Source organism: Anoplopoma fimbria, chromosome 15 (assembly GCF_027596085.1).
Source record: "Anoplopoma fimbria isolate UVic2021 breed Golden Eagle Sablefish chromosome 15, Afim_UVic_2022, whole genome shotgun sequence".
Taxonomy (NCBI): Eukaryota; Metazoa; Chordata; class Actinopteri; order Perciformes; family Anoplopomatidae; genus Anoplopoma; species Anoplopoma fimbria.
The window spans coordinates 21027218-21052759 of NC_072463.1; the positions used below are offsets into that span (position 1 = coordinate 21027218).

Genomic DNA, 25542 nt, shown 5'->3' on the forward strand with positions numbered 1-25542 from the left:
TCCATCACGCTGCCCCATGCGAGATAGTGGACCTGCATAGTCAGTGTTGATACTATTAACTATACTGTTAAAGAGCTGCAGCAGCTGTAGCTCCAGCACCATGCAAGTACACACATAAAAGCCTGTTACAGCCAACAGCTGGCATACAACCTCACATACCAGTATCATTGCACTGTAGGAGCCACCAGTCTATTAGGAAGGGAAAAGGAACAAATGAATTTCGAACAAAAGGAATCTTGTATTGAAGAGAAGTTGGCGATAGCTGGCTCATATCTCCAATGAAATTGTATATAATGAATTGAGCTCCGTTCTGACAAATTTTTAATGGTTTCTGTCACATTTTAGTGGTTGTTGAAGGTTTGAGTTTTTACTGTAGTGGACAACACTGTGTATTTGTCTTTGTCATGAAATCTCACTAAGAATGTGTGGTAAAAAAAACATAAAGATTGTGTCTCAGAATCTATTTTGTTTCTAAATGTTACGCATTAGGGCAGTCTGTTCAATGTTGTAGATGGTGTGGATTACAATGTTTGTAGAGATGTTTCTTTTCTTCCCTATTCTTGACTTTTAAAGTAACAGGAATATGTAGAGGGTCTGAAGATATTATTAGCTCTCTGCTTAGCAGTGATGAAGTTGCCAAGCAGAAAAATCATTTTTCCATCTAGGTTGCTTCATGGGGAAAAAATGCAAAACTCCAGATTCCTCCCCATGTTTCATGTTGGGTAGTTGTTTTATTTTCCGGGACAATGTTCCATTGAATAAAAGTCCTTGTTTTGCTCTTTGCTGTAGAGAAGTCAGTGCCTTCCCCCGCCTGCGGCTGGGCTTTTATTGGAGAAGTGACTTTGATGTCTATGCAAGCTCTTTTCTACCAGCTTACCAGCCTGCATCAAATAGTCCTTTGAAATCTCATGTAGCTCGTTTTGTGTACATAGTGTTATTTAGCACCTTTTGGAATTGAACCATCTGAAATGTGTGATTGCTTGTGTTGAATTATAACAGGTACTTTGTACTTGTATGGTATCATAGAAAACATGTTTGTAGATTGATATTAAGTTGCATTTAGTTTCACTGAATCTATTTTTCTACTGTCACCTCAAAAGGTGCATAACAGTGGTCAACTTGGGCATCCTCAAAATAAACTGGTTTGATATTATGGAATTCATTTGATCTCAGTTCCGTTGTTTTGTGCACTAGAAACATGATAACTTTATTTGGAACGTGAATCCACATAAAACAGTGATATTTGTTCACATCACAGTTTTGTCTAAATGGTCGCCACCAAACAATTTAAACACACTGATATATAACTCACTCGTGACATATTCACAGGAATGCACATGACATTATCATGTTTAATCTATTTAAAGCATACCTTGTTTCAAGTAACAGTCATTTGGAGCTTTAGAGTTAAGGCATTATTATAAATCAATAAAAACAATTGGACATGAAACTCTTACCCCAACAATCTCATTCCTTCACTCGACTATTAACAAAAACAGCAGGTCACTACAGTACACTTTGCGCTTTAGGATCACATTGGTTGCAGCAAGAAGCCCCTTTATTCAACAAAGAAAAAGGGTAATCTTCTAAGTTTCACATTCATTCAAAGCACCATGTGAACCAGGCATATGATAGCAGCATGGCCTCCTTGTTACTGGTATCCTGCATTGGTCCTTCGTCTCTTTCTAGCCCTCAGCTCCTCGAAGAACTGATGTACAGCCTCGACTGTGACCGTCTGATAGAGAAAGAGAGGGACTGGTTCAAGTTTTGAAGAAAAAAAAAAATGGCACACAAAAGACCCAGTGTCCCCGAAACATTATTTAAAATAAAAATACAAATTTGCACACTCTTTGCTGAAAAATGAAATACTAATGGATCAAAACACTCCAGACTATAATTGGACTTTGATAACCATTTCTCACCTTTCCTTCAGCAAGACACTGGTCTAAAAACGCAGTCATCGAAGTCGTCAGCTCGTTGAAACCTGAGGGAGGAACACGTGATCAGTCTCCATCAATCGCCCCACCATAAATTTCGCTTTGCATGATTACATCCTTGGAGAAAAAAAACGACCCCCACATCTTCCCCACGCTCACCGTAAATGACCTCCAGCTGCTGTACACGGTCCATCGAGTTTGTCAGGGCCATCAGCGGGTGCTGCCCGAACGGCTCATCCAAGCCTCTGTTCTCATAGGCCAGAATGGTGTCGGACTGATCCATAAGAAACTGCACCTCCGCAGCCACATAGACCCTCTGTGCAACAACAGAGCACACAGCTGAGAAACGTTCGTTAAGAAAAGAAGCCTAAGTACTTTACAGACTATGTTACATGGACCGGGATCACATGTAGAGCCAACACCTGCCGAGTGGCTTTGTTGTGCTATTTGTTAAAAGGCCACATTATAATCTGAGAGCTAGTATTTGTGGCCTACCTTGCAGCTCATGCAGGTGCAGAGCTCGGAGCGCCAGCTGTAAGGCCAGAACACGGCTCCCTGTCTCCGCCTCTCCAGCCCCGTGGCCTGCAGCTCCTTAAGCCTGCAGTCAACAGTTTTGGTCATGGCCTTCGCAGGACTGCCTGTCATTTCCTTGTGGGTCCGTTTGCAAGGGGAACTCCTGTTTGCCACTTTCTAAGGCACAAATGATAACAGAGGATTGTCTTCAGTTAATGTGTTACTGGCAGGAGGATCGAATGATAACAACTTGGCTTTGTAAGAATCTCGGCACACAGCACTGCAGACTCATCCGGAGAAGTCTCAAGGTGGCTGACACGACGAGACGATTGGGCGATGAAAATCACCAGTTTACAGTAAGCTGCCCTGTGAAGCCTGCCCAAAGCCGTCTACAGTGCAGGGGAAGCAGTGCCTCATGGGTCATTTCTCCCCTAATTACCCAGAGGAGGGGAAAGCACGATAACAGGAGCTGGAGCCTGCTCTATAATCTGCTCACTACCCTCCAGCTCCATCTTGTGGCAACTAAAAACACCAGCTGACACAGAGGGAATGTGCACAGTGAGAACTCAAATACTTTACATGAAAGCCCTTTTTCTTACAAATCCCTGCATAACACAGTGGAGCTCCAAATGAAGTCATACACCGCTGTAGAGGGCTTCCAAATTATGAAGGAGGGTATACATGAACAGAAACCGTTAAAAGCACTGAACATAATACCAAGTAGGAATCATCTGTTGCCATTGATACAGATACACAGATTGCCCATTAAGTCTGTAGTTAGTTAGTTTATTTACATTGGGGAAATGCCATAGAAAAACTGAAATCTGTAAAACAGGCCAGAGTTACGAAGCTTTTAGCTGTTAATGCAAACCAATGAATATGTACTACTTTTTTCACTGATTTGTGCATATATAATATTGGTCCAAGACAAGTTTTGAAAGTCATAATCTCGAAGATTTCATTAAAATAAATGTCTGTTGAGTCACTATCTATCGCTGAATGAGGTAAACACCATGGTGATTGAGTATATGGCCCACTGATGAAAGCCCTTGTATTTGCAATATTAAAAACTGGGTGTATGTGGCGATATTTCCCCCGGAAAAATCAAAAGTGGTGCCCTCTGGGAGGAGAGATCCAAAAACACACCTTCAATTACCGCTTATAGCTATAGAAGGGAGATCATCGAGTTAGTATAATGAATTTGGGGTAAAGGGATGTTTTCTTAAAATTCTAACCACTTATGATTTTTTTCTCAATCTACCATGAGCACAGTTGAAGGAAACTAAAACAAAAAACATGAATAGAGGCGACCTAAATTTATGTTTTTCCCATTAGCCGTCAAATTTTGTTTTTTGTGAAGGGCTATTGAAGAATGACAGCGCTGCGTTCATGTCATATAGGAGCTATAGTAATTACACCTTTCCACTGAAACTGCAACTAGGAAAGCTCATATTTCACCTTGGTACTCAATAATGTGGAGAAAACCAAACAAACGCTTCACATAAGCTAACGACAGTCGGTAAATGAAATGAAATCCAATTTTACGGATATAGAGTGATATGCATCAAATCTCTGATCCTGAAACTGTTTTAAGTTGTCCGATGACAATAATGCTTGCATGTAGTTAATGTGAGAATCTTTCCCATCTCTATCAGCCATCCAACATGAATTGGTTTGATTGAAAGTTCAGCACCAGATTATGTGTTAGTAGGTCTTCTTGTTCACTTTAACTCCCTTCTGTCTGTTTTTTCTCTCTAAATATGACAAACCCTCAATGCAAACATAGAAACAGAGGCAGAGGGTCTCCATAAGCACAGGTTCTCACCTCCTGCTTTGTGGGTTCAGCACTGGTGGACGGTTCCTCTGCCTCACTTTGACTGGGCTCAGAGGCTTCTTCCTCTTCTGCTCTATCCTCAACATCAACTTCTTCCTCCTCCTCCTCCTCCTCCTCCTCCTCCTCAGGATGACTGATGCTGATCACAGGTGAAACTAAAAGGGAAAGACAAATGCAAAAATTGTTTTCTGGATTTAACTGGCAAATGTTTGCGAAGTCACATGGGTTTGTATTTGCTTGCCTTGACACGCAGGTCTAGATAATAAATTACCTGCAAAGTGAGCAGCATACGTCCACAAGTCAGGGGCTTTGTTCATGCAGGCCTCACATATCATCTCTTGCAGCTCCTCAGGGTCCACTGTAGTGCAGCCCAGGTGCTGTCAACGACAAAAAACGGCTACATAATGAGGAGAGAATTCGAATAAAAGAAGTTCTCAAAAATGTCATTTCAATAACATGACTTATGCTTACCCTGCTATGAAACCAATCCTCACAGATGACACACTGAATCATCTCATCGTTGGCCTATTGGGTGATTAAAAAATGTGTTTTGTGTAGTGACAATGACAGTTGATGTAAACAGGAGATTTGATCAGTTTAATCTGAATAACATAAGAGCTCAGAGATAAAAAATAAAAGGAATACCTGATCGTCTGTGTCCGGGTACGGCCGGTCACACGTGCAGTAGCAGCCATTGAAGTTGTGATTGTAGTGATTTCTAACGTTGTCCTCATCTTTGGCCTGTGAATACACAAGATGGAATAACCTCAGCAATGAGAACATGAATTGCAAATGATTCAGATAGAAATAATTATAAAACCATAGGACTCACAGGAATAAGCTGGCACTCGAATTCCCCAAACTTGCTATTTCCACAGTCACAGCGAAAATTTCTACAATAGAAAATTAGGTATATTATGAAAATGACAACTCAAACTGTGGGACTGAATTTGTATGATCATTTTACATCGCTCAAAAAAAAACTCCAACCAAAATACCTTTTGGTGTACAGCTCAAAGATATCATGTCCATCATGGCATTTATTGGCACAGGCCAGACAAACCCCAGCAGGCTCTGCAGCATTTGGAGTGCAGGTGTTGCAGGCAAACACAGCCTGTCTCTTCACATAGCCCTGTAACAACAACACAAGAGGCATAAATATACACTATTATACAAAGTAATGATGACATGCCCCCTCTAATAAGGACTATAGTAGTTATTTGTATTTTGTCTGATTAGAAATACTGCAGTGTTACCAAGCAAAAATAACTCGAATTGCATAGTTTCACTCTTGAACGCCCCTCAGGAGCTCATAGAACCTTACTTCATACACAAAGTCACAATGAACACAACACTGCACATAAACCTGCAGTACGAGCGCTGAAACAGAGGGCGGATAAAGGCGATGGCTGCAGGGATGCGGTGCAAGGAAGCGTTTCTTACCCGAGAATAAGAGCAGTTTTCTGGGTCGCTTCCAGCCAGCACGGACAAAGCCTTCTCGAGTTCCTCCTCGTTGGCCAGGATATCCTCTGAGTCTTCGGTATTTGCTGCCATTCTGGTATAAAAAAAAGGGTGAAGAGGACACAAAGACACACTCAGCCGCACGACAATGTTGACAAACGAGTGATCCGGGCGGGAGTCGAGGGACAGGTTGGGCATAGACCACGTGGAGGAAGTGACGCAGTACAACCTTACTGATCAACAATAAACAATGTTTTGCATTTCAGTAGAGTTATTGGCTGTAGGTCAACCAAGTGGTGATATGAAGAATTAAAGGATAGGCTTAACGCAATAATAATGATGGTCTATAATGTTGGATCATTGCATGTCAATATGTAAAGAACAGTATTGTGTTTTATTGTAAGGTTATATTGGGCTTTACAAATAAAACTGCTAATCCAATGATTGCATTTAATTGGCTTAAACATGTGTCTGTACTCGTAAGCCATCAAAAGACACAATCTGTAGGTGGCCATGGTGGGATCATATGCAGTCTATGGATGGGATGCAATTAACAGTCGGGTTATTAGACTACACATTTAAGAAATATACATTTTGAGGGTGATTTACAGTGATTATTTACAATAAGGGAAAATCCATTCATGTTTTGGAGGAAAACTAAGTCAACCTAGGAAACGCAAAATACACTAATTTAAAGGTCTGAAGTTGCAGGATGTTTCATACCTGTCCTGGTGGTAGATTGGAGTCGAGGGAGAGGTTGGCAATTGGTGTTGTGTCTTCCCTCCGTCCACCCTTACAGCGTTTCTGCCATTGTGTATATTTGAAATATGTTGTTTTTATTTAGTTCTCGAGACGTGATGTTATTTTTAAACACGTTCAGGAATCTTAGAAGTCTTTTGATCCATACTTATCATCATAATTGTTTGTGTATGTGTGACAAAAGCATATGAAAAAAATGTGATTGCAGCATGTTGCAGTGGTTTTCCAATAGATGGAGCCACTGTGAAATGTTTCTGTTTGTGCGCCTAAAACATGCGCTCATATCTGCGGTGAAAAGGGCATTGCAAGCCCCAGCATGTCCCCATAAGAAGGTCAGTTCACTGTGCCATCTGCAGTTGCTTTGTGTACAAATTCACAATCCAATAAGCCGCATTTTGCTTGACACTTTCTTAATTCTTCATGATTTGTCGGACAGACAGTGAAGCTCACAGGGAACAAGCTGAACTTCTCTGACCGCATCCCGGATGCTTTCAAAGACTGTCGTAAATATTGCAGAACCACCACAAAACAGCGCCTCAATTATAAATATAAATTCACAACACTCATCGGGGTTTCATTTCATGCGTGTGTTGACTTGTTAACATAAACCATGAGTCGATTAATCACCAAACAAAACAAATTTAAATAAATACAATTATCATTTTGAAGCAATAATGCAAAACGTCGCTTTCTCCAGCATATCCAATGTAAGTATTTGCTGATCCATTTGTTAAAACACTCAACAACAAAAAAAGGACTATTTGCAAAAATAATCAAATGAATCGATAATTAAAGCAGACTGTGATTCGACAACGGTATTTTCCGAGCCGCTCCTGAAGGCGGCATCGCTCTCCTGGCTCCTGGGTGTGTGCGGACAGCTCAGTGTGAGGAGACGCACCAGGAACACCTCGACCCGTCCAGCTGTGCCTGTCATCTGTCACCTCGATTGAACACCATTTCTCCACCCGACGGGACGACTATGGGAAGCTGTCCGAGCTAGTTTCTGAAGAGGACACGCATACAGGAGGGGGGAGCCGAGCTAGAGTTGCCAGGTTGGTTGCTGCTAGCTCCCCACAGCCTCTCTGGCGTTGCTTCATCTTGTAGCCAGCTAGCCGATGCTAACCAGCCTTAGTTAGTTTTAATTAACTGCATATTTAGGAGTGGTGTGGATCTGTTCTGCTGGTTCACGTTGGTCAACCTTGTTAGCAAGCTAGCTCACGTTTCCTAATTGCATGCCAGCGGTTAGCTTCGCAGATTGCCCCTGCCCAGCATGCTAGCTAACGTTAGCATTGAGGCTAGCTAGAGGAGGGGGGTTGGGGGGTGGGGGGCAGTAGTGTGCGCGGTCCGCTGATGCCGAACCACAGGAGCTGTTTGGGAACTAGATGATGTGACCGAGGCTGAGGAGCAGAGAGAGACCCTCCTGTCCGTGTTGGAGTCCCAGTGTCTCCTCCATGGCTCAGTGTTGGCTGGTGGATGGACGTCACAGTGTGGTTTCCTGTTCCCTCCTGTCCAGGTTGACTCTTCAGTCGCACCATTTGCCTCCAGAGAAGGAAACAGGAGCACAGTGGAGATGCAGACCTTCCTCAAAGGCCGGAGGGTCGGCTACTGGCTCAGCGAGAAGAAGATGAAGAAGCTGAATTTCCAAGCATTTGCTGATCTGTGCAGGTATGTGGCTTCAACACCAGTGTAATGTATCCAGGTCAAAGGATTGGGGAGCAACTAACAGAAACAGCTTCACATACATTCACACAGAAGACTTACCTCAATGTGTATCGTAGTGGATTCAGAGATGCACTGACAGACACTGTACTTCCTCTTAAAAACACAATGGCAAAAGGGACTAATTATTATTGTTCTCCTCTTACAGGGAATAGCCCAGTTGCAGTTTTGCAGGTCTTTCTTGTTCCTACTTGTATACAGCAGCCTTGCCCATGTCTTTTCTGCATCTTAGGTTTGATAAAAGCATAGCTGATAAGGACTGTGGCTGCTGTGCTTCTTCTTTCTCAGCTATAATTCAAAAACGTTTCAATACAATAGAATAAAATATGGAAACATGCCGAAACATGAAACACGTGTAACAGAACAGGCCGACAGAAGAGGTGTTAATATTTAGTTAATTTTCCTGAAGCATGGAGCCGTTAGCCATGTGCTGTTGAATTTGTAAAACACCCACATCCTGTTGATAAGGCATCTAAACCAGAATATGTGCTCTTACTGCACCGAGTTAACCTTTGACCCTTACTGTATCTTATATTTATTGTTATCGGAGGGGTTTGATATCACATAGACCAGTCTAGGCTTTTTGTCTCAAGTTGTGACTTATCTGTCCAAATGCACATAATATTAATTTGTTCAAGGTTGTATTTCTCCAGCCTTGAGAGGAGCAGCTATATGAGTGTTGTATGTATGTTATCCCGTTGTAGTTTATCCTTCTTTGGTCCGAATAAATTGTTATATAAGGTATTATTAAGAAGGGCATGGATTTTCTCAACAGACATGACTTCAGGAGAAGTGAGCTCTCCTTTACTAATTTACAATAGCTGCTTTACAGTATACTAGTTAGAGGAATGGCTCCGAGGTATGGCAGCAGCCTTATCATCTCTAATTGCAACATTGCCTAACTGCCTGTGCTTTATGAGGGCCACAGTTATCCTGAAAACACACAAACGACAGTGGCTAACAACGAGAGACAATGGAGAAAGCATTTTACAGTCTTCAGTCATTTGACTTAGCCGTGGTAGGTCAGGTGTGTTGTCAGTGCGCATTATAGCAGGCAATTACTTCCTACCTTTTTCATAAGAGTTGTTGCCTCTCATAGCAACCTGGTTGAGCCAGCACAGATTACCACACTGTAATCCACAAAACATTTTTAATCTCCTCATAAACCTTCAAGTAACACTCTCCCTAGCTCCCTCCATGCACCCTGCCAACCCCCGTCTCCACAAAGAGCTGGATTGAAGGCTGTTTAATATGAAGGGTGGGGGCCAAGTGTTAAGAAGTGGTATTTGTGACAAAAGATCAAGAAAATCAAGTCTATTGCTTTTTAAAGGAACAACAAGAAGTACTAGCCCATTTAAATGGAAAATTGAATGTGTGTGTGTATCATGTATATGATCACTGCATGACTGCTTAGCCCCTCCTTTTTCCTGATATATTTCCCCGATCACATACCATGTTAGAAAGCAAAAGTCAGAAGGCAAAGAACGAACTTAAATACCCGTCCTATATGTGGCTCCTGTGTAAAGACTACACATAGGTTTTTCTTAGATATTTTGCCTTTCCAAGGGTGTGTTAGTGTTATTTACAAATGAATAATTTCCTTGGCAATATCACACTCTTTGGATTTCATTTCATGCACCATGATTTTACTCAACAGATAGATATAAGCAGGGTTGTTTTTTTGTTTTTTTTTACCTGTAAAGCTGTATTATTAAAGATAAACCAAATGTTTCATGTTAATAGAATGGACCAGTATGATACTCTAAAAGTGGCTGAACAGGTTTTCTCTCTTTCATCGTGTGGCATGCAGCTGACATTGTGAATGCTTCAGTGTGGAGTCCAGCCTGTCTTGTGCAGCTGGACTGATGGGATTCCTGCTGGTCAAAGCCACTCAGATTTATGTTTTTGCCCATGGGCTTGCACAACAATTTAGAGGCTTCCTACCGACTCACATATACCTGATTTGAAAAAATGCAATGGCCTTGAGAACAGTCAGCGGCAGGGTCTTTGGACACAATGAAAATATTGTCACTTAGTCCTGTCAAGGCAAGGCCACTCTAGGACAACAAGTGTAATGTGATTATATTGAGCTACACCCACTGTATGTATGTAGTTTCCCCCCCCAAATGATACAATTTACTACAGTGATTGATAGGCTGTGATTATTTAAATCCTGCGGAGAGTATCACTTTAAAATCTATTAACATGTAAAGAAATGATTGTGGTGATTTCAAGGACCGGCCAGTTTTAACAGCCCAAACAGGTAATGCTGCTTCACCTTGTTGGCCTACATTATCTGACCCTGTGTGCTCAAACATGGCAACACTTTCTCAAATACATCCACGTATCAGTTTTGTAATCGCATACTGTCTAGCAGTGCAATTATCATGTCTATGGTGGAGCATACATATATAGTTATTAGTGATAGTTAATGGATATATGTTACTGCATGTTAGTAAGAAATGGTGTGGCAAAAAGGGCCTTGTTTTTTGATTAAACCTCTATATTCTTGTGTGTCAAGCCTATTAGAAAAGTTCTGACCTTGGCCTGCTTCTCTGCTGGGTCTCTTCTTCGTCCCTTTCATTCTGCCGGCCGTGTAACAGTGTAGGAGAGCAGACAATCTCCATATCTGAGATGGGACAAAACTAAAGGCCCCATTCACACCACATGAAACACGCCAGCTGCAGTATTAAATATCCACATTGTTGTGAAGCAGTGAATGGATGCACTGCTGTTACCATGGGACTGCTAGCCCAAAAACAACTGGGCTTGACAGGCTGAGTTGGTTGTGGTGCCGGACTGGTTTTGTGCTCATTGAAAATTAAACAGTTTGCTTAAATCCCCCCGGTGTGCTGTCCAAGACAAGGAGAAGAGTCCATGCTCCACATGTGTACGGTGTTGTGCTTCACTATGTTATGATGGTCACCTCTGCCTACAACTCTGCTGATGTAGTGGTCTGCTGGTTGCCAAGCAACTGATTCTTATCCAAAGACTAGTATTTCTGTGCCGTTTCTTAAAAGTAGACTATTCTCCAGCTCTGAGATGGGATTATTTAGTATTTTCGGTCACAGTGGCCCTACACTGCCGTCCTGCTATCAGACAAAGCTAGTGAATAAGTCATATTCAGCGTTTGTTTTTGACATCCAGACACAGAAGGCCCCCAGGGTCATTAGCTCATGTCTGTAACTGTTCATAGGGAGTTTCTGTTTCTGTAGGCTGCATTCACAGCAAATCAGAAGTTTGGGAGTTTCACTTAAATGGCCCATTTGATTGACCCATTTGATTTGAATGGTCCATCGATCATCGGTTAAGTGATAGGCCACTGCAGCGGGACGTTGGGTTGCATTTCTCAAAAAGTTGATTCTGTTAAAATTTTTATGCTGCAGGCCACTTAGTCTTTTATGAGCATCCCCTTGGGTCCCCACCGCCACAGCCCGACACACCACCCACATGCAAATGTATGGGAGGACTAGGGTTATCCCTGCGACACATGATTTGGTGTGAATGTAGCCTTACTGAGAGATCTGTGTTGTCTTACATCTACAGAAAGAGTAAAAGGAACCTTCACATGATAAAGGAAATAACTCCAGTGAGGGCAACTAATGCATGTTTTACAAAGCTTGTATTTTATAACGTGAAAAAATAAGTATCAGTGTGCTTTCTTGTCACTTTCATTATGCACGTAAATATATACATAATGTCTTGCATCTTTTAGTTGAGGTACTTTCGATTCATGGCAGTGTCTATTGATGACTGACTACATTTTTGAGTAAAATGAATGACCCTTACTTTTCTTATTTTTCAGGAAAAGAGGAATAGAAGTTGTTCAGGTAAGTGGACAACATTGTTTTTTTTTATCTTGATACTGTTTTTGTATTTGTTGCTGTAACAAAAAACAAAATTTGTCAGTCATTGAGAAATGTACTGTATCTCTGTAGAGACAGGATTTTACTCCGCTCTGATGAGTTGAAGCAGAGTTGAAACCAAAAGTACACATACATTTTTCAGATTTCTATTGTAAACTACTGCAAATGTGTCACCTACTACAGACCAAATATAGTTGCTTCACATTCTTGCTATTTAAAGTCTGCATGCATCATCAGGGACAATTTACCGGACCAGGACATTTTCTGTTAAGCTGTGATTCAGTTCATCTCAATACAAAATGCCTTCAACTCTGTAAACTGTGTAGTCTGTCAGCGGAATCTAATTGGGGCAGTGGCTACTCATTGTTTGAGTGTGTGTGGTTGAAACTCAAAATATTGATACTAATTGTGGGAGTAACAGTATTTGACATCAGTCACCTACATCAATAGCTATGTTTTTTTATGATATAAAATTGCATAAATGTGAGCAGCTACAACTTTTAACAGATTACTAATTACAGTCACTTTAAAGTATTTTGTATAATGTGGATGTATAAGTAGAAATAATGGTCTACCTCCAGTAATTGCTTAGCTCAAGTAAAAGAGGGCTGTAGAGTTATGTTCAGATAAATACAGGCCCCCAGGGAAGTAAAGGCTGCTGTCATTAATGGACGTTTGACACATCACATTACATTGAGTAAGTAAACACAACACATACAGCAGCATAGTAACAATTGTTACTAAGTCCTGGGAGCTCAGTGTTGAGTACTTATCAGTTAAAGTCTTTTCTGTAGTTGAGGAAGAAATCGTCCTACCTCTTCTCTCAGCCTCTTACGCTGTTTTTCTGTCTCTTGTCTTCTTGTCTGAAGGGAGGGGGGGGGGGGGTCTCACCCTTTGCTTTGAGGTTTTTTTTCTTTCCCTCTGGCTGTTCTAACAATATCAGCACACCCAGAAAGAGCCTTGTCCTGGGAATAGTCCCAAAGTAAGCAGGGCTTTGTTTCCCACTGTGCATTCAGTCCCTCCTGGGAGAGTTGATCCTCACAGACCCTAAGCTAGGGGTACCCGGGGACTTGAACAGCCCTCTGGCCTTCCCCTATAACTCTTTTTCCAGGACTACCTGTTGCCCACTTTTTTCCTCCCACAAATCAGCATAAACTTTTCTTACTTTTAGCTTGGCTGTTGCTGCCAATTGAAAAAGCTCAGTTTACTTTGCCAGAGGTATTTCTGAATTCACACCAGTGACTCGGCTGCCCTGAGATGCACCCAATGCCAGTCAGTGTCTGGACTGTCATGGTTGCTTCACAAGTGAAAATAAGGGTCGACGTTGTAATGCTTTGGCCTTGTTATACAAGTCTGTGTACAAAGCTGTCTTCTCCTATTACACTAGTGAATTCAGAGCCCAGCAACCCTTAGACTTTTCTCTAAGTTATTTTGCGGTCAATGATGCGATTTCTAACGCCAGATCATGTATTTGAAACGTTGTTATTCTGAATATTTTCTCCTGTATGTGTAGCCCTCATGTTCCTGTAATTATTTTACCATATATTTTTTTTACCATATATTTTCAATCTTACTGAAGCCTACTTTGAGACCGTAAAGAACATTTGTTAATTAATGAATCTTATCAAAGCAAAAATAATGTTTTGGGAGGGACAGAGAGAATATTAAGGATAACAGATGTTAGGAAAGACATATCGTGGAAAGGAAGTGCTGGTACATAACACAGAAAACATTGAGCTAATACTTGTCTGGCACTATTATGGTTTCAAAATGGAAATTGTGTTTCATTGCAGATTTGAACGTAAGTGTTCATGTTCTATTCATTTCGTTAAGCTTTAGAGGTGGGTGGGAGTGGTGCTGTTATGTGGACATCAAGTTTATTTAACCTTCTCTAGAAGGCTGGAGTGGAACTTATTTGCAGATTTATTGAATCTCCTAACCTTGTCCCTGTTGTCTGACTAGCTAATCTTGATTATAAAAACTCAACCTTGGATATCCAAGGATACGTTTATCCTAGGCTTTTCTTGGCGGAATAAACCATTAGTTCGTGTTGTTACAGTTTTATTACAAGCTAATTCACTTATTGGTTGTCCGTCAAAAAACACAGATATGTTGAAATAATGTCTGTTTACTGAAGCTGAAACAATCCGCTGATTAGCCGAACCTGTGAGTTTCAGATTGTTTAAAAAAATAAAATAAACTGACAGCATGCAGACGTGACCTTGGGTTTTCGAGACATGTGTGGGCATTTTTCCCTGTTTTGTGACATTATTAGATCAAATGATTCATCAGTTGATTAAGAAAATAATGAGCAGATTAATTGATAATGAAAATAATTGTAATTTGCCGTTTTACAATCTAGGAAATCAAAGCTTAAAGAAAGAAGCCAAAATGATGTATTGATATTTTACATTGCACTTCCACTTAGCGATATATGGTATTGGCCACAAGAGATTGGATCCTCGAGAGAGTTGGTAGTGGTTATGACGTCACCCTCTGTGAACAGATCTTTGCTAAATCTGGCAGCCCCAGGGAGCTCATTTTATAGTTCCATTTCTAGTGTGGGAAACCATCTACATGTATACCCATCAGGACTGACAACTGAAAGAGAACAGATGGTCCTTTTGTTTGACTTTACATGATTGCTCCTTTCGCCTCTAGCATCTTTCGCCTCTAACTCTTCTTTTCTTTTTTTTTTCTTTTTTTTATAAAAGTAACCCATTATGGCGCTCACCTTGTCTCTACTTTTCATCACTCCAAGCTCCCTCTGCCTCCTCCAAGCGATTTTTCAGCATCTCATCAATACTGACCCCTTAGCCCTGAGCTCATGCGAGCCGTCCCCCCGGCGCTCTGTACATTAGCTTGTCTGAATCACAGAGCTGATGAGATTAACTCACCAGGCTCGGCCTTGAGGAAGCCAATATTCGCTCTCCGAGAGGAAACCCATCACAGCAAATGGCCATCGTTTGAGTGGGCTGTTCATTGAAAGTTATTGAGTTACCGTTTTTAATATATGGTAAGTGCTTTGGAATTTAAAGATAATATCCGGTATTCTGCTGGATCTCACCCACATATTGATTTGGAGCTTGACAAATGAAAGATTGTATTTAGATGGTATTTATTGGTCCCCCAGTGTACCGCCATCCAAAGAAAGCTGATTGGTGGCCATCATTAGCAATAAGTATATAGTTGGTTGTTGTAGGAGTCCTGAATACAGAGTGAAGATGATGATATATTCATGAGTTTGACCAAGATGAACTCCATCGTGACTCCTTGATTTCCCTGAATTGTATTATTATTATTCCTCAGCTGTTCTCAATAGACCTGGTAGAGGTCTTAAGTCTCTTTTCTTCTCAAGTTGTTTTTCATCTCCTGTGATTTATCCACCTGCCAAAAATATCTTTGAAAATGTTTATTAATGGTTGAAGGTTAAGGGCAGTTGCCTCATGAGGTCCCAGTGCACAACATAGTCAGCCGTGCTGAGGAGACAGCCATTAGCCTAATGAGCTCCCAGTTTGACCCTCCATGGGGTTTTTGGTTGGAGTTTCATGGTCATGTTGATCCCCTCTCATGTTTAGTCTTGTACTTTATGCGAGGTGTGGCTAACAGCGGCGGTTTGTTTCCGACACACATGTTTCTCTTACACTAGACTAGGGTGTCGAGTGCCGCACACCATACAAAATAAATCATTCATCGCATGTCTGTCTGCACGTTGGGATGGTCTGACAACAAAGAGAAAGGCAGGTGAGCTTAGATCCAGCTGAGTACAACTAGAAAGAGACATCTAAAGGGTTAAAGCAGCTCCAATGCAAAACCTCACCAGGCACGGAGAAAAATATCTGCTGCAAACATGGGTTGATACTGTTTGTGTTCACCATACTTGTACACAATTATGTTGAAAACTGAAGTACTCATGGGAGCTCTGTCACTGTTGTTTGCTCAAAATCACCATTCTTAGATTTCCCTGGGGTTTAGCTTAGGCCCACCATGGAGCTACATCAAAGCTGAAAATATATTGGCCCTGACCGACCCTCTCCCTCCAGGATCCGACATGTTTTCTATGCTATCTATCACCATTGTGACCCACTGCTAGCACTCAGTCCCAGAGGGACTTGCAAAGAAGTCAGCTGACATTTCTGCTTTTAGCATTTAGCAGGACTTCAGTGACTTTACTGCTGGGTTTTTTGGATGAGCTCTAAAGCGGGGTCATGCTGTCTACGCACAGGGAGAGGAGAGCTTCATCCCCTGCGATGCGTCTTTGCCAGTGGGTGTTGACCCCCACAATGTAGAGTCCTGTGTCCGTGGAGGGGCCAGGCTGTTGATGGCCCCTCTGTGTTTTGTAAGCAAGAGATTAAAAGCCATGCCTCAGCGGAGTACGGACACATTCCCTTCCACCCGCCTCCAGCTAGACAGAAAAGCGCCCACTGCCGCTTTTACGGACCTGCTGTACCTCAGGCCACTGCCAAGGGCCCGTCACCACTGCTGCTCATTCTGTTATAGACCCAGTCATAGGTTATCCGCAGGTGACTGCACATTTTATGAGTGTTGATGTACCAGGAGATTGCTATTAAGGTCATAGCAGCATGTTTATGTGTTGTATGCATCTGCCATATGCCACACCTCTGTCTGCCATGATATCTGATAAACCAGCTGGGCTGCTGAGACACTGAGTCACCAAAACATTTGCAGTTATTTAAACTGGGCTTTCTAGTTGTTATGTTATCAGACTTAATTTTCATGAAACATTGTCAGTGCAGCATTGCATATCAACGATATATATAGCATATATCGAAAAATACGTAAAAAATAGTGTATGCGCTTGATTTGATGTGTCAATTCTTGCAAACCTGCCAGAGTCACTAGATCTTTTCATCCTCATTGCCCTGCATACATTTTTGCAGCTCATGTTGGCATATTACTTTTGAGCAGACAGGCATGTTTTTACAGGCCGGAGGAATGGAGCATGGAGGAGAATGAGAGCCAGCAGCATTAGATGTGCAGGGAAAGACATGTTGTGTTGATGTATAGTGCTTTAGGAGCTCTTAAAGAAATGTGGCTAGACTTGAAAATTGCAGGGTGTGTTGGCATTTCTTTACATGTTAGCATACTTTATAATGTGTAGTATAGATTGTGTCTGCTCTACATAGAAAAGCATTTTTCATGCCAGACTCTAATGAGAACAATGAACGTGCTTCTATTAAAACATGGTCTCCTTTATGTGATTAGGACTAAAACTACATGTTGTTCTTCCTTATGAACCCAGTGTAAAGACCATGGTATCTTAGTCAACTTATATTTAACAGATTTACAACTCTGTGCAATTGACTTTCCAGGGGAGGCTCAAGGGTAAGCTTATTAGTCATCTATCCATGACACTTCTCATAATTATTAACCAGGAAATGCTAGCTAAACTGACAGGTTGATTGCGGCCAACCCTAAACCAACTGAAACTCTGTACAGTTTAACAGTTCCTGCATTGATCCACACCAGTGTGACTAAGGTGTGGCCCCTCTTGGTCTGCGTACTATCTGGACAGCACAAAGCAGAGTGTGGAGTCCTTTCCCTGCTCTGGCTTATTTGTACATGTGTTGCTGAATTGTCTTTTGTCTGTAATGATCAGGTGATCCCCACCTGTACATTAGCTAACGAGTTAGTGACTGCAGCTGCACTACAACCTACACAGTTAGCTCTATTTGACTGCCTTGAGGGCGATGTTTGCTCTGGTTTTAGTTGCATTGTCTCTTAGTCCCATGATTTAATTTGACATATTCATAATGCTTAGATTGTTTGTCATAGTGTTTGTTTAATCAAATAAATCACAGTTGTATTACTGCTGTTAGAATACACATAGGCTAAGGATTTGTGATGATTAGTTTGTCTCTAAATATACTTTTACTCATGGCCTTATTATACATTATACCTAGGCACGTATTGAAGGCTTCAGTCTCTCTAACAGTCTGTCTGTCCTTTCACACCACCCTGTCTCTCAGATTCAACAAAAAAGCAGTCACAACTCTAAGCAACCTTTTGTAATCTAACTTTAAAAGTTGTCTTGTCTCTCACACACAAACCTAACTCGACTCCATTTGTCACAACAAATTGGGCACATCCAGCCAGAATACAGGCCTTTTGTGAATTGGCCATCTCATCAGCAGAGGACATAACATTGGTTGCTAAAGCGTAGCATCTATCCTCTATCTCATGTGTAGTGTGTGTCTGTCTGTGTATATGAGTGTGTGTCTGTGTCTGTGTGGTTGTGTGCGTGCATGTGCTGACCTAGATAAACCCTATCAAACTTGGAGAGCTGCTTTGACAACTTGTGAACTACTTGGCCAGTGCAGTCAGTCTTTCGGTTGCGGTAAACTAAACGAATGCTAATTTAGCATTTTCTCAGAGGCTGTTGAATATGCTCCGACTGGAGGCCTGGCCAGAGTGACAGAAAGTTTGTAACTCATAGTAAAATAGCGGACGCCAGAAATAAATCCTGATGGTCCGATTCAAAACAAATACAACATTTGGCTACACCAAAGTTAGAGCTATAAATAAGATGATTTAGAATCAGACCCAATGCTGTTTTAAAACCAAAGAAGCAGAAAACAAAACGTATGTTTGCTTCCTAGAGCAGAACTACGAGATGGTTTAGAGAGATTACTCATTTCTATTGACAGATTAGGAGTATAAATGAGGAGGGCAATGGCAAAATTGATGATCTCCCAAAATAAGTGGTCATTTTCTTAAAAGTACTCCCATTATGTTCAAAAAGCTATCCATCAGACGGAAAAAATAACGTACATTATCTTGGAGGGATTTATATAGTTTTTTGCATTCTGCAATTAACTGTATACACTGTAAAACAAATTCTACATTACTTGCTTTGATTAATTAAGATCATGCTGGTGCAGCTAGGATTAAATCTTGTCTGGTAATTTTGGAACATCCTAGACTTTATCAGCAGTACTGCCTCCTACCTAAGCTGCCTGGCCAGTGTACTGGTGCATGTACAGTATAAATACGAGTATAATGAAGCATGCCCGATACATATGATAAACTTTCCTCTTGCTTTTTTTCAACCTGCAAATAAGATGAAAGTGGTTTGACTAAACAGTGCATATAGGGGATTTTTTTTTTTACTTTGTTAAACAACTGTAGGCAGCAATACTTTCTGGGAGGTAAAGGAAAATGTGGGGATATTTCGGCAAGTTCTGACTTGAGGCCTGAACAAACTGTGGGGATTTCATTTTTTTTTCTTCTTCTTTTGGTCAAAAACTTGTCGTAATGCTTGTGAGAACATGTTTTTGATTTTGTGTGAAGTGTACTGTTGGCTTTACTGATCTCCCACTAAACTGCCCGCGACATAAAAGAGTTGCAACACTATCACTGTTTTTTGTTTAAACGTTACTGAAGTACCCATTTAAAATAATGGTAAGAGAACATGGCATTACATGAAAATAATACTGAATTATTTGAATTTTTATTTACCTTTTTATTGAGCTTGAATCAATCAATCCTATTTGCTTCTTTTTATGTGGTGTACCAAATGCAGTAAGTAACAAAAGGCAATGCTTTGGAGCTATGAGACACTTGGTTGTTTGTAAACTTTTATGGATGATTGCTTTAGGTAACCATTTCAAGATATGATGAATGAATACCTGAGTGTAGGAGTGTTTTTTGGGTTGTTTTTTTTAAAACATAACCCTTGACCCATAGCTGTCCTTCTCTCCTCAGCTGGACCTCAGCCAGCCTCTGGAGGAGCAGGGTCCCCTGGACGTCATCATCCACAAACTGACCGACCTCATCCTGGAGGCTGACCAGAATGACTCACAGGCTGTGCTGCTGGTGCAAAGAGTACAGGTATACATCTTTGTCTTCCCTCATTTCCCCTGAGTATTTTATAGGTAATGTGAAGAACACAAGTACAGAGGTCTGGAAAAGAGTCCAGCAAATATTTACATAACTAAACAATTTACATAGACGAGGGAATGTATATAAAATATGTATAACAGGGATAGGTATTGATCCACAGTCACTGTTTGTCACTGACAAACATGTGGCTGTAGTACCAAGTACCAAAAACTGAAGTAGCAAAAACTGGCATAAAATATCTTAATTATTCGTTGACCAGGTAGTTCGTTTATGAAAGCGTATATGAAATATATCATATTTTATTTTATCATCATATTATTTAGGCACGTTTTTTCATGGCTGCTTGTGTTTAGACGACATTTAATATCAAAGAACTGTCACTTTACCTTCAGTTTTCACAAAGAGGGTTTGTAGCTAAACATGTTCATACCTCTCATTGTTTCGTAAAGAAGAATTTCAAAAGATACCCGGCCCTTATTTCACACACAATATTTACATGATCAAATGGCCCAGCCCCTGTCTGCACGCATTATATGGAACATTAGCTGAGCTCTTAAGATACAGTTGAAATGAAGAGAAAAGTGTAGAAGCTCGGGATAACGTTGTCTGTAGCACAGCAGCACAGCCTCAGGCAGTAAAAATGTATAGATGACAGAATTTTGTGTTAACATGTAAATGCATCAGTTCAAGGACTCAAACAGAGACCATAGAGCCGGTACTTAGCTCCAGGAACATAAATGACATTAGCAGCTATATTTGATCATATGGTGACTCATAAAACCTAAATGCTGTCACTTTTAAGTTCTTTAAGCGTTTTTCTTGTTCTTCTCGAGTGATGAAAGTCTTATATGAACAGCAGGTAACAGCTCCAAATGTGACACTGTGAACACTTTTCAGAAAACTGGTGTGTGTCTGTGTATTCATTAATCTAGCAGCGTTAAAGATTGTGTGAAAATGTATTTCGTACCACCTCTCTTTCTCTGTCTCTTTCTCTGTCTCTCTCTCTCCCTCTCTCTCTCGCGCTCTCTCTTTCTCCCTCTCTCTTTGTCTCTCACTCTCTCTATGAGTCAGAGGAGCTGTAATCGTTATCAACTTCATGCAATCCTGTCAACGTGTTCCTCCTGACTGCTCAATTAGGAAAGACAAACAGGAAGTCAGTGTGGCGCAACCACTTACACAGCAGAACCTGCTCAATATATCGACACATGGATGTATTTGCACACTTTTATGGTAATCTAGGTCATTTTGAAGCAAATGCACACACCTTGTGTTTTGTAAAGGTCTGTGTGACAAAAAAGCACTTTAGATAAACTTGTCAAAGTATAGATACCCAGCTTTATCTAATTGTAGCATTTCATACCCAATAATGGAGCGCACTTTGTTGACCTATAAATCTCTATTATTCCAGTATTTAGTGATAACAGGGTAGCGTAGACCTCCTTCTTTCCCAGCTACGTCCTTAAGCCCTCTTTTGGGGGATCCTGACTAAATGTCTCCTCCCAGTCTGCTGTGAACATTAAATCTCTGAAGGATGGCAGCCTGTAAGTACCCAAACCACCTGGACAGGCTTCTCTCAGTGCAGAGGAACGGTGGTTTTAGTTTAACATTGTCATTCTTTCACTCACAAATTAAATTAAAGCTTGTGACTGTCTATTTACCTGGACACAGCTGTCATCTGTGATTACATTTTTGTAAGCATTGGCTTATTTCTAATATGACACAGATTTGATCATAAATAACCTTTTTTTGTGGGGAAGGGAATAAGCCTTCCTCTCTAAAATCCATCTTTATTTGAAACAAAATGTCCGGCTGGGATGCACTCTATGGATTCAGAGGCCTGAGGTGTGAGCCGTGTGCACCGCAGGCCTGGCGCAAATATTATTAGGATGATTCTTTAGCTTCGTGATTAAGGATTTTTTTGTATTATCTTGCTGCCATATAGGTGCTAAAAACAAAGTTGTAATCTAATGTACATCTCATGTCACTCAAGCTGATGTGGTGAATCACATCCATCTGGTTGTGGTTCATATAAGGGCTTTAAATTACTTCCCACTTCAAGTTTGATGCCTGTGGCATTACAGACGTGGTTTACAACCAGTAGCACAGATTTTATCCTCTACTATCCATATATTCTTGAGGTTATTTTTCTCTATGGAAATAGATCTGTCCGGAAAAACTAACAGAAAATGTGCAGCCTTAACACCCACTCTCTTGAGCCCACACTGACAAACATCTGGCTCTTTTATTTATTTTTTTCTAACACATGCTAGCCAGTGCTCATCTTCCTCTCACTTTCCCTTCTTGTCTGTGTTTAAATGCGTTTCTTCCTCTGAAATGCTGAAATCATTAAGTGACAGTCCTTCCTCTAAACTCCTGGAAGATTAATTTGGATTAATATTTTGGCGGAAGCATGTTTGCTTTACATAACCGCTCAACTGGCTTTGATCAGCATCGCCCGTTAGATCCCTGCAAATCCTACAGATGGGTCCTCCATGTCAAGGAAAAAATGCTGAATGAATTAATGTGTGTATGTTTAATAAGAGCAGGATTTTTTTCCCCCATGCTGTATGTGTGTGTTTAATGTCTGACATTTCCGCGTGCTGTGATGTGAACAGACAGGCTGTTTGTGTAATGTGCAGGCCAGCCAGCTCCACCTGAGAGCGTTTGTGAGTCAGGAAAAATTGCTTGGAAGGGAGGGTTGGCAGAGAAATCCACAGAGCAGAGATGGAAATGCGGAGAGCATGGAGAGCTGCAAAGTGGAGAGGAGGTGGTGTGGGGACAGATCCAGATCAGAGCTGACAAGGGAAGAGATGGGGAGTGCAGTTATGTAAAAAAGCAAACCTCACACTGACCAAACGGCCGGCCATGCAGAGATGTAGTGATGTAACCTACACAGACCTGCATACATCTGATGCTCTCTCTCGTTCATACACATATACAGAGTGAAGCATGTTGACCCTTCAACTCAGTGTTTGAATTTGGAGTTTCCCTACTTTGATACGTTTGTTTAACATTTCCAATCTGTATGGATATATTTGTGTGTGTGTGCAATATATCTGTTCAGTTTACTTTTATATGAGAATTAAGTTTAAAAAAATGCAAATAAAAAACGTTATAATGTTTGCGTCTCTGTGTTTCAGGACTACATTGATGCCCACCCTGAGACCATCGTCCTGGACCCTCTTCCAGCCATCCGAACTCTGCTGGACCGCTGCAAGTCCTACCAGCTCATCCACAGGATAGAGAGCTGTATGCAAGGTAAGATGTTTCACTTTTACATTTGGTGGAATTCGACACAAAAATTCAAACTGCTGACCAATGACCTGTGCTGAGAACTAAAAGTCCCACATGAAGGAAGGTGTGACATCAGCTGAGATTCAGCTTAGTTTGCAGACATTTGTGAGACGAGAGTGGATGGTCCACATACATTCCACCAGAAATAACCACCTTACTATATTGTCCCAACAGTGCAAGCAGCCACTTTGTCACCAAGCTTTCAGCACCACAGAGTTTTTAGGTACACATATCTTAAACTAATTCAGTCTTATACAAAAGCCCTGCAATAAGATCTATGATGTTGATAATGTTCAGGTTTTTTTAAACTGTCTTGAGAGAGTTGTTGATTAGATTTTACTGTCATTTTGGCCTCTGCAGTTCAAGCACTGTTGAATTACACCGCGTAATACTTGTGTGAAGTGTTTCTAATATTTTGTCCGTCCCATCTATATCAACAGCTCTGCAAACTGCAACCTTCAAAATTTCCACAAAGTTGAATCAATCCTAAAAACAGTTTCGAAAACAAAATTCATAAAGGTAGAATTTACTATTCTATTAGACTGATTTGTTTAAGCTAGGTGTCGATAATAACTGAGGGTTTTTTGCTGTGTCACCATGTGACCAGGCTTTTTCTTTGTGTATAAGTCAAAACACTGGGTGTCATCGGTTCAAATGAGTTAAACAACGTTAGCGTGTCTGTTCCTCCCCCAGTCCTCAATATTGTATAAAAACAGAAGTTGTCTAATGTAATAAAGGAACTGTTGATTTCATGGACACTATCCTTTTAATATCATTAGACTTGTTATGTAAGGCAGAAAGCAGGGTCGTGGTAACTGCAGATTCTCTGTCTTTCCTCTTCACTTCCAGAGGGGACACATGGATAACATATGACAGCGCTGTCGCCTCTCTTTTGAATTATGTTACTCGATGCTTCCGAGGAGATGTTTAATTCTTGCCAGTTGATATAATAATTTCTCTCCTCCCTTTCATGCGACAAATGCACCTCTCCATTTCCCCCCCGCTCAAACCCAGTATAAACTTGGCTCTGTTTAGGTTTCTCACTGATGGATCAGAATTTGCCTCTGAGTCAGTCCAACACCTTCCTCTGTCACTGAGACCGTAAACTAATCAGCAAGAGAAATCTTTTGGCTGGAGGCAGAGAAAGGCAATGACGACAGGAACACATTCCCGACCCACACGCACTGTAAACACACCTGTGACTCATCCACATTTCCTTTAACCCCATACATGGCAGGCAGGGAGTGTAAACCTTTTAAGTATTACTTAACTGATTGTCTATGACTCTTTGAGGGGCCTCAGTTTGGTGTCAGAGCAGCGGATTAGAGGCGTTTCAGCATGTCGTTAGTTTCATTAGTTTCTCAAAATAGAACCACAAGAAGATGTCTTTTCAGATGTGATGGCTGTTACATAACAGTATAAGCTGCATCCCTCTGTCTTACTGTGTGTGCATTAGGTTTGAAGGGGAAGATTGCTCACTGGCTGCATTTATAGGAAGCTCTTTTTTTTTTTCTCGCCACTCTGCTTCCATTAATGCAAGTGGTGCTCTCGTCTCACACTTAGGTTTGCATACCAAACCTCCCTGACAATTGTGGTTAGTTTAGACACAAGCATGGAGTGTAAACCATTATAATCCTAGACCACACCACTGTGATTGTAGGAAAAACAGCATGAGGCTGAGGATAAATGGACTTTCTTCAGTCAGAAAAAAGAGGGACTGAGAGAACTGGGTTAAGTTCAGAGTAAAACCGGGAATAGTGTGAGAGTGTGGAAAGTCTGCCTGGTTTTCTTAGACGCAGCCACTTCCTCCTCCTTATCAGCTGAGGCCATAGAGTCCAGGAGCAGCTGCCAAGGCAACCCAGTACTTAAAGGCCACAGAGAGCTTGCCATGCTTAAGTCTGCATAACTCAGAATAGTACTCAATAGGAGGAAGCACTTGAGGTGCGTTGTCCTTTCTCTGGAATCCTTATTCTATCACTTGAGTGGTCTCTCTATGTTGAACAGCCCCATTTGCCAGACATTCAGCTATTATACTCTGAATTGTTTAAATTGATTTAAACTTAAGTACAAGAATCAGCTCATCTTAATGATATGTCTAAAAGAAAATAGCCAGAGCACTAATAGATCAGTGTCACCGATTCATAGTTGTGTGTATTGAAACTGTTGGCTCTGCTGTGTTGTCCGACTCGGTTTTGTGATTCCTATGTTAGCCAGAGCAAGGTAACTGTTTATGTTACTTAGTGGAATCTCCTGGTTCCTGTGTATGCTTTGGTTTTGATATCTCGGACTGTTTTTA

General features: G+C 41.1%; 2 protein-coding genes across 3 annotated transcripts in view; one reads left to right on the top strand and one right to left on the bottom strand.

Moving 5' to 3' along the window:
• Nucleotides 1-1650: 1650 nt before the first annotated feature.
• LOC129103308 (putative E3 ubiquitin-protein ligase UBR7) lies at nucleotides 1651-6661 on the bottom strand. 2 transcript variants are annotated; one of them, XM_054613714.1, is made up of 12 exons: nucleotides 6469-6661; nucleotides 5728-5839; nucleotides 5283-5416; nucleotides 5117-5177; nucleotides 4930-5025; nucleotides 4756-4809; nucleotides 4556-4661; nucleotides 4276-4439; nucleotides 2433-2627; nucleotides 2097-2253; nucleotides 1923-1984; nucleotides 1651-1735 (listed from the first exon to the last, which is right to left on the bottom strand). In XM_054613714.1, the coding sequence occupies exons 2-12, from the start codon at nucleotides 5836-5838 to the stop codon at nucleotides 1652-1654; spliced, it is 1224 nt and encodes a 407-aa protein (XP_054469689.1). In that variant the 5' UTR covers nucleotide 5839; nucleotides 6469-6661; the 3' UTR covers nucleotide 1651. The 2 variants fall into 2 exon arrangements, with proteins under 2 accessions (XP_054469689.1, XP_054469687.1); XM_054613712.1 differs by lacking the exon at nucleotides 6469-6661 and having other exon boundaries at nucleotides 5728-5936.
• A 695-nt stretch (nucleotides 6662-7356) lies between these two features.
• The window catches only part of itpk1b (inositol-tetrakisphosphate 1-kinase b), a 28570-nt gene continuing 10384 nt past the window's right edge, over nucleotides 7357-25542 (top strand). Inside the window, exons 1-5 of the mRNA XM_054613727.1 lie at nucleotides 7357-7556; nucleotides 8018-8169; nucleotides 12029-12053; nucleotides 19815-19940; nucleotides 23093-23210. Of these exons, the coding sequence (XP_054469702.1) occupies nucleotides 8075-8169; nucleotides 12029-12053; nucleotides 19815-19940; nucleotides 23093-23210 (364 nt within the window). The 5' untranslated portion in view covers nucleotides 7357-7556; nucleotides 8018-8074. The remainder of the gene's footprint in view (nucleotides 7557-8017; nucleotides 8170-12028; nucleotides 12054-19814; nucleotides 19941-23092; nucleotides 23211-25542) is intronic.